This window comes from Phaethon aethereus, assembly GCF_964289735.1.
Source record: "Phaethon aethereus genome assembly, chromosome: 8".
NCBI classification, from domain to species: domain Eukaryota; kingdom Metazoa; phylum Chordata; class Aves; order Phaethontiformes; family Phaethontidae; genus Phaethon; species Phaethon aethereus.
Genome location: NC_138584.1, coordinates 11,801,934 through 11,811,212, shown reverse-complemented (window position 1 = coordinate 11,811,212; position 9,279 = coordinate 11,801,934). Strand labels below are relative to the sequence as shown.

General features: G+C 37.4%; 1 protein-coding gene across 1 annotated transcript in view; it reads left to right on the top strand.

The window, feature by feature from the left end:
- Window positions 1–802: 802 nt before the first annotated feature.
- The window catches only part of GPSM2 (G protein signaling modulator 2), a 19,717-nt gene continuing 11,240 nt past the window's right edge, over window positions 803–9,279 (top strand). Inside the window, exons 1-4 of the mRNA XM_082002987.1 lie at window positions 803–867; window positions 7,194–7,415; window positions 8,489–8,624; window positions 9,095–9,237. Of these exons, the coding sequence (XP_081859113.1) occupies window positions 806–867; window positions 7,194–7,415; window positions 8,489–8,624; window positions 9,095–9,237 (563 nt within the window). The 5' untranslated portion in view covers window positions 803–805. The remainder of the gene's footprint in view (window positions 868–7,193; window positions 7,416–8,488; window positions 8,625–9,094; window positions 9,238–9,279) is intronic.

Below are 9,279 nucleotides of genomic sequence, written 5' to 3'. Positions count from 1 at the left end.
AACAACAAAACAACCCCAAACTCCCATACCTCCCCTTTTTTGGGAGTGGGGAGGGGAAAGGGGAATAGAACTTAAGCCTCTGCTGGCTTCTGTGCTCATAATGTTCCAGGTGGGATGATCTCCAGAATGGATAATCTCCAGATGGGATTGTGCCAGCCAGTTCTGGGGGACTTCAGCTAACTATAAGGGTTTCGGCAGTACTGTTTACGTGTAAAGCAGTTCATGATCCGTTTTATATTATGCCTTTCATTCTGTAGTTGTCATCCTTTAAGCTCTTTGCTTGGGACTTCCTGAAGCCCAAGAGTACTAACAAGGGTAAATTACTTAAAGTTTCCAACAGAAAAGACAGCGTTCGTTTTTGTTAAACCTTCTTTGCTTTTTCGCTTGCCTACAGGAATTGCCATGTGTATGTAGAAGGCTTTGGCTTTAAGTTCTTGATTGACGCTTTCTGCTTGGTAGGAGTAGTGTTATGCTTTTACATCAGCTGCAAATAGTTATGAGTTATTAACTGACTATGAGACTTCAAGCCAAGCATCTTGTGTTCCCTTTGCAGAAACGCAGCTGAATGGAGCTTAAAGGGCCACAGATGAAAGAACTTGAACATGTTTCTGAAGGTTTAAGATGTGTCTGACAGTGACCTCCTTACGTTAGTAATGAAGAAGAGTTTTTCAACAGGAGCTTAGGATATCTTTACTTCAACTTATTAATACACTAACTGGAACGGTGTTCTGGCAACAATTCTCCATAGTAAAGTACTTAGCCTACTACAGAACAGTATTATTTTCTCTACTGATAATGCAACTCGATGGAGGAGAGTAATGTTTTGATAAGCATGCGCGAAGATCGTTGCTTTCATGTGCGATACAGGTAAGACTATTCATTTTAGTATGGATGAATAAGTATTGCTAATAGTAGAAAACTAAACAAGCTGCAACGAATAGTTTGGTATCTCTCTTACTAGTGTTATTGAAACTGAAAGCTAAAATCACAGGATTTTTTTGCTTATCTCAATTTTTGAGCTATGAAAATTCACTCTTGTTATGTATTAGTATAATTACACAATAGTATAGTATTGGAACTGTGCACCGTTGCAGAATAGTCCGTGATTGCATTTCTTTGTATTTCTGATAGAATGATATGAAGTATGATCCCTGCATGGTAATACCTGCCCTCTATTCTTCTAGCTTTTGGGTTGCATATGCAAATTGTTGAGTTTTGTCCCCTAAAGTTCTCTGTACTTGTTCCATCATAGAAGCAACTTTTATGAATGATGAATTTTTAGGTGCACTGTCACCTATGGCACTGTTTTCCATGCTGAAAATAAGGAGATTTGGTTGATAGACAATGCTTTGATACCTTGGACTGAAAAAGTACAGTTATTGCAAGTCAAGAGGATATGTGAATTCCCTTCTGAGAGCTTTTATCATTTTTCATTCATTATGGAATCCCCCTTACAGACATGGGACAACATGTTGGCATTGCAGACTCCCTCTAATGACCCTGAACAACAGAAGCATTGTGTAGTGCATTTGGATGGCTGGTGTTTGGAAGGGTAAATCTTGCAGCTCATTCAATAGGAAGGGACATGGGAACACTGGAATAATTGTTTTAAAAACAAATAAAAAGTGTGATTCTTGTTGTGTGCTCCCCCCACCCTCTACCCTGGTCATCTTTGCTTTGGAGGCCTTTTCCTTGCTAGCTAACAGGAACAAAGCACTACCCTTATTTGTAAGACAGCACATGCTATGGCTTAAAATTAATTCTGAAAATGTTCTGACTGTGTTAGATTGGTCTTCTCTTCTGTTTCATGGAAGTACAGTGTTAGTTCTGGTTAGCAGTGCAGTCAGCAGGAGGAGCTTTTTCATTGTCAGAGAGGAGAAAATCAGCAAATAAACTGTGATTTACTCTCTGCTCTCTTTATTTTGCTAAAATCTTCGTATGGTGGCTTTGACAGCAGGAATCCTTCTTAAGTGTGTGAGCATGGTATTTCTTCTGTGCTAAGTATTTCTTGAAGGTATCTAACTGCCAGCATTCCTGTAACATGTTTACCTGTGCAGTTGCTGATGCTCTTGGTCCTCCCCAGACAACTATTGAAGATCCTTGCTCACTCTTTAATAAAAGCAGGAGCTGTTCAGGGTACTATTTTAGAAATAAATGGATGAAGAAATCGGCACGGCCAATTGTCTGGTTTCAATTGACAGGCCAAAAATAGCTTCAGAAAAATTGGCAAGCACCGCCAGGGCAAAATGTCTTACTTCCTTATGCTGTATTTTGGTACAGGCTTCAATGATACTGATTACCAATAAAAATATTAATGGCCTTATTAAAACTTTCTGTAAGAACTGTAATCTGATGAACACTTAAAAAATATCAAGGCATAATCCCTTTAAATTTTTTTAAATGTTAAACTTTTCTAAAATGTCGAGAAACTGGAAATTAATTCAGTATGTTGAACTGGAATTTTATGATTATTTAATGTAGTAGCTATAATTTGAAAATATTTTATTTGGTCGTAATTTAAACTTCAATGCAGGAAAGAATAGGTCATAAATTAGTGGAAAGGGGATGTTTTATTTATCAATTTAAAAAATTTTTACCTACAGGTATAGTCCCAGGCTCGTTTGGCTCTGATTGCTTTTTCCTTCCCAGTGGTATTCCGATAGAACTGACTTGAAAAAGAAGCTGGTGGCCCACTCCTAAGGAAGAGCTTTACTTTGGGTGCTTTTCTTGCTGTGCGAGCCGTTTCTTTCTCCCCACTGTAGTTGACCAGTATCGCTTTAGCAGCTATAAAAATGCTTACACTGGTGGAAGGGAACTATTTTTTATTATTATGTTGTTTAGTGACTGAAAATAAAATGCTGAGGTTAATAAATGGCACTAATAAGTGATGTATAGAATAAATATTTGTAGAACTCCCTTGTCTTGGCCTGCTAAATGCACACACCAAAGACCTGTAACTGCTTTTATCTTGACTGGAGCAAAAGAACCCAAAATTCAGGTGCGTGGTTTCTTTGTGTTTGTGTGTGTGTTGTTTTGTTTCCTAAGTTTGCCATCAAACTTAGTTTGACTAAATACAGCATTGCAGTGGAGGTGTAGTTAAGTTGTTTGGAGTGGTCAATGAGTATGCTTCTGCATTATGTATAGAAACCAAGAACAAGGGTAAGAGTCGGGAACAGTACGTGATCTTTATTACAGGATGCTGTGGCATGAGTAATTTTGTGCATGTGAATTAAAGAGATATAATAAGGTGGGGTTTTTGTTTGTGTCTAGGTATATGTGTATCGACGTGTTTCACGGCAAATTTCTTGGGAGCTGTATTCCCCCTCGGTGGCAAAAATCCTCTCACTGGGAATTGAACAGAGTAAAACTAAATTAATTGTGTTTAAAGATTGTAGTAATCGATGAGTCTTCTTGCCGCCTTCTATTGCCTTATTTCTTACCAGTTTTCTGTTCCTTAGTGTAAGATGAGAACAACTGAAGGAAGGGAGACTCCAAAATGGGAGAAAAAAGCAGGCAGGCTAGGGTGGAGGCATGCGCATAGGGTTTATATTCTTAGAAGTATAAAGGTTCACAAGAGAATAGGAAGAAGGTCAGAGAAGAACAAGGGGAAGAAAAAAAGAAAAGGGGTTGGGGAGAAAAGGGAGCCAGGTAAGATGGAAAGCCTAGAGGGACAGATAAGGATGAGATAGTTTTACAAATGAGAAATTATTCAGGAGATGCCAGCCTTTCAGAGAACAGGTCCAGGCAACTATAAACAGAATAACAAAACGAAGCCCTGTATGAGTATTTCCACAGTAATATCTGGAAGGACGTTATCCTGTGTAGCAGGAACAGAATTTCATTAGAAGTACACAGATGAATGGGCCTTGTTCTCTTCTAGGCGCTGTGTGTTCAATGTATCTTTTGTTTAGCCATTGGGTGTTGAATAAATACGTAATTCAATTCAGCCTTGGGAACAGAGAAAGTAATTTCATATTGTCCTTGTAACTATTTAATGACTTCCTAAAACATTGATAACCTAGCTCTGTCTAGTCTGCCGACATGCTATTTAACCATTAGTGGTGACAGTTAAAACAGCCTCTGAGAACATCCCTAAGAAGTGATGGTTTTCTGACTGGAGAACACCTGAGCAAAAAAAGTTGTGTTAATTTTCATGATAGTCCTTTAAGTAATGGAGGAAGAAAAACACCAAACCAATACCAAGCCTCTTCTGAGTCCAGTTTTGGTACTTAATGGATAAGCCTAGCAAACTTTTAAAATAACTGAATGATTTCAGAGCTCTTATATAAGATGCATAAAATATTAATATTGGGAACAGACAACTGTGGAAATAAATATTTCATTTTCTCTGTTCTTTTCCTTTTTTAGTAGCTTATTTAGACTTTGAAATTCTAGGTCAGTAAGAATGGATGCAAATGGAATTGTAGCTTTAATTTGCTGTACAACTTCTAGCAACCTGTTAACACAGCCTTTCTAGATTTTTCATTCAAGAGTAGTACTCAATTTTGGTTTCTTTTTTACTTGGACAATTACTAATTCCCATTCTCATTTGCTTCCTGTAATTCTGGTTGAATTGAAACACTGTAATAACAGCCGCTTTTCATCAGCCTGGGTGTAAGCCTTAGCTTCGTAGTTACTTATTTTCCGTATGAGAAAACCCAAATCTTTCATTTATGTAAGTTATATTAATTCTGGGTTACAAAGTCAAAAGATTGTATTTCAAGTTCCTTGATGAAATGGTAATGCTGCCTTGGCATTTGGCAGTCTTTGGCGTAGTGTGAAATTAATTGAATGCAACGTATCAGAAAAATTACTGGTCCGTAGCGTTCTCTGATACTATCTTTGTACCTTTTTAAGCTGTGCTTTTTCGTCATTGATTAGGTGGCTGATGCATCACTGCTGCAAATAAAAACGTGAATTGTTTTTAACTTACAAAACTGGAGTCCAGTGTAGCATTTTGACTATTGTTATGTCATATATACAGTTTGCTGAAAGCTCTATCCTTTTTAGCCGCTCAAGCTAAAAAGCTGAAGAAAGGAATGCGATTGTGTAATGGTCTAAATCTTTGCACTAAGGAGCACCATATTTTCTAGCCGTCACTTTAATTGGACATGTCAGTTAACATGAGGTGCCCGGAGAGAACTTCTTTGGATAGGATTAAGATTACCCAATGAAGTGTTTTAAGTCTTAAACCTTCATTTGCTGATGGTGTAATCATTTCTGCCTGTACTTAACTGTACTTAATCATTTCTGCCTTTTTCTGTCTTACGTTCAACACATGCACAATGTAATAAAAATCAGGTTGTGTGTTCTAGCAAATAGGAATGCTTTAACGTCTTTGAGAAGAGTTTCCAAACCTAACAATACTGCATGTGTTATGGATATCCAGCCTGAGAAGTTGGGCCTGAGAAGATCTTCATGCCTGAGCTATCATTTTCTGTCTGCATCTTTACCAGCTACCAAGCATACAGTATTTTTAATTGCAAAAGTTAAATATGTCTGTCATCTCGTTGTGCTTAAGTTGTGGAATGTCGAAGACCAGCAGGTATGGTACTATTTTGTGTTGGTAGCTTATTTTACTTATGATGCAAATTCTTTTGACAGTCAGTGGATTTTTCCAAAGTATTTCCTTCTTGCTCAGATTTGAGTAGAATGCTGTATAACCTATTTTTTTTCCCCAATTTAGAAAAATTAAGAGATATAAACATTCTCGGTATATTAAATACTTCATCACTATGTTTTGTCAAAATGGCTGTCTTCTGGTGTTGCCATTAAAATAACTCAGAAGAGCAAACACTTGATTGTTGCTATTACTGATCTGTGCATATGAAGGGAAATGGTTTTAGGAATAGAATTCTAACTGGTTTATTCTTACAACCAGGTAAATACCAAATGATGACATAACAAGGATATCTTTAGTTACACAAGATGTTCTGTTCTGGAGTGCAAGCTCTTATACTTACTGTGCAATCCATCCTGCAGAAAAATGGAAAGCAGTATACAAATTTACGAAGTTGTTGTCCACTTTTTGGCAATATTAACACATGCTTTTTAAACTCTTACAGAATTTCTCTTGCTGAGTTTTCTTTTTGAAAAATCTTTAAAAACTAGAATGATGGTGTTTTTGTGAGCTTTTTAAAATGCATGTACCTTGAAAAGGTAGATAACCATGTTGCTTCAAGATCAAGAGCCTGAAGTTGTCTTCCTTCTCATCCTCCTCTCCCTTACCTCGCCTTGCATCTCAGAGCTGGAAAGTAGGAAATGTTTGTATATAATCATTAACACTTACTGAAATGTTACCTTTTGTGTACCTGAATTCGCAGTCGCAAAAATACATAGGGATGTGTTTCATCAGCTGCGGTTCTCTGTTCATTGTTCAAAATGTAACCTTCTGCAAATTCTGCTATAAATTCATTCATGAGTATCTTCCTTACTGCTTGCAGTATTTTGTACCTGTATAATTACACAATTACTTGCTCATAATAATAAAAAATATTCCAGCAGCTTCTGGAATGCCGGCATCTCAGTTAAGTAACTTGAACTGACATACATTTTGTTGTTAATTCAATCTGGATCTTTTTTCTTTACACACTTGAGAATTTTCATAGCAGTGCCACTATAGGAAATGATGGAGTGCCAAGGAGTATTGAATTACGTAGGAAACAACTGGGGAAAACAGTTGTGGTCTTTGATACGCAGGCATATTTGAATTCTAATTTTTTTTTCCATAAGACATTTTGCAGGTAACTATGGTGTCAACCTAAAAATAAAAGTGCTTATGTTTGTCAAAATCAGTATTTGCCAAGAATAGCTTGATTTTTAGGTCACTCTTCTGAAATTATCTAAATGGTGAAAACTCTGCATTTTTGAATACTACAGGTGCTATATATGGACAAAGCAATGTTTGGATTTCCTCCCTGAGACTTAAAAAGAAAGGAGGGGGGGGGGGAAAAAAAGTTGAAGCTGTTTGTTCTGATGTTGTGTTTGCTCATCACTGTTGAAGTTGCAATTTCCATTTCACTGGTAGTTTCTGTAACATTATAGTACCAAGCTCATTGCTTGTACTGTGATGGTGACTCCCTGTCTTAAACAAGTAGAGACCCTCTGAGTAAAATGACCTCTTCAGAACTCAGGTTATTGGACAAAATACTACATTTAGCATGATCGTTTTTCTTTTTACTTAAATTGTGCAGGATGGAGGCTTCCTGCCTAGAGCTGGCTTTGGAAGGTGAGCGCCTGTGTAAAGCAGGAGATTGCCGAGCTGGTGTATCTTTCTTTGAAGCAGCTGTTCAGGTTGGAACTGAAGATTTAAAAACACTGAGTGCTATTTACAGCCAGTTAGGCAATGCCTATTTCTACTTGCATGAATATACAAAGGCCTTGGAATACCATCACCATGATTTAACTCTTGCAAGGTAATCTTGTGTCTCTCTTTAACCATGGTCTTCATTCCATCCCATTCTTGTAGAGATGAGCAGTTGACTGTTCATTTTCCTACCAAACCCTGCTGTTAATACCAGATAATGGGTGAATGTGGTGGTGGCAGAGGGCCAGGGGGTCTGGCAGGTAACTTGATTGCCCTTTAACCTCGAGCTAATACTCAGTCTAGCGCCATAATCTTGGTGCTGACTGAGGCCTCACCAGGTTTGTGGATAATTAAGTGGCTTCTTTAAATCCACCCTTTCTTTAGCCTTTCCTGTTTCTAAAGCTCAGTCTTTTCTGGTTCTCCAGAATGTTAAGCTGGCGCTCTTGTTTACTCATTCATGCTTCTCTGGGTAAAACTCATAAGATTGTAAAATCTAAAAACCCTATGCATTTTATATGCTATTTATGCACCTGACTTTTAATGATTTGGTGTAGATCCAATAGAAGACACATGTACTTAATGTCAGTTTAGGCACAAATCTGTTCTTCCCCCTGCCTTACCCTGCTCAGGAAACTTGCTTTGTTGTGCTGTTCCCCAGGTACCACAGTCTGAGTGGTTCAGTGGCAGTCCCCTGCCTTAGTCTCATTTAGAATCTAGAAACATAGTACTGCCTCTGAGCTTTCTGGGAGACCAGTATGTCTTGTAAATAATGTAAGACCTATGAGAGTCAAGTAAAATGCAGAAACGGTTAAACCTCTCTTTCTAATGCTGGGATTGTCCTTCTACATAATCATTAAGAATTTTCTCTTTATTTTCTTCCTAAAAGAAGTGAGGGGGTTTTGGTTTTTTTTGTTTGTTTTTTTCTTTTTTTAATGCTAAGTAGATGATCAGTACCATGAATAATAGCATTTGCACAAACAGCACCAGCAAAATTAAATGTCTGTAACCACAGATTGAACAATGTTTATGTGAGTGCATTTTAGATATAAAATGAACTGAATCCATATGCACTTACATGGTTGTAATCTCTTTTGAAAAATCCTTCTAACTGTCTACCATACATTGATTGCTTGGTTTCAAATCATACACTGTTTACTGGGTGCTTTATTTCTGCAATTTTAGGACAATTGGAGATCTACTGGGAGAAGCTAAAGCTAGTGGGAATCTGGGCAACACCTTAAAGGTACTTGGGAATTTTGAAGAAGCTATTGTTTGTTGTCAAAGGCATCTGGATATTTCCAGAGAGCTTAATGATAAGGTAAGAATTGCTTAGGAATCTGGAAGTAAACTGCTAATGCCTATTACTGATCCCTGTTGTATTGGTAAGAAGTGTGCCACTGTTCAGAGGGAAGTAAATACTGAATATTCAATTACTTCATCTAGACAGTAAGAATCTGTTAGTTGTAAGATGGTTGGTTGCACCTGGAAGACTATAGATCCAGATTAATAAATATTAACCCGGCTTTTTTTTTTTTAATATTAATGATGATTGGTATCAAGAATTATTATGTATCTTGCACCTTGAAAGGAAGTAGTATGCAGACCAGTTTGATTGAGGGATTTGACTGGGTGGGAGTAAGGTGGGTGATAAGAACATGTTCAGAATAAGCAGAGCCTGTGTTGACACTAGTTGGCAAACTTTTTTCCCCATCTGTGGATTGTACTAATAGTTGTTGTGACATAAGACTGAAGTATAGAATTTTAATGCCTTACTTTACTTTCGGTTAGGTTGGAGAAGCAAGAGCACTCTATAATCTGGGAAATGTGTATCACTCTAAAGGGAAAAATGTAGCTAGTGCTGGGACTCATGATCCAGGGGAGCTTCCAGATGATGTGAAAAATGCTTTACAAAAAGCTGCAAATTATTATGAGTAAGTAGTAGCTTTAAATGTTGGGGACTGAGAGGATATGAT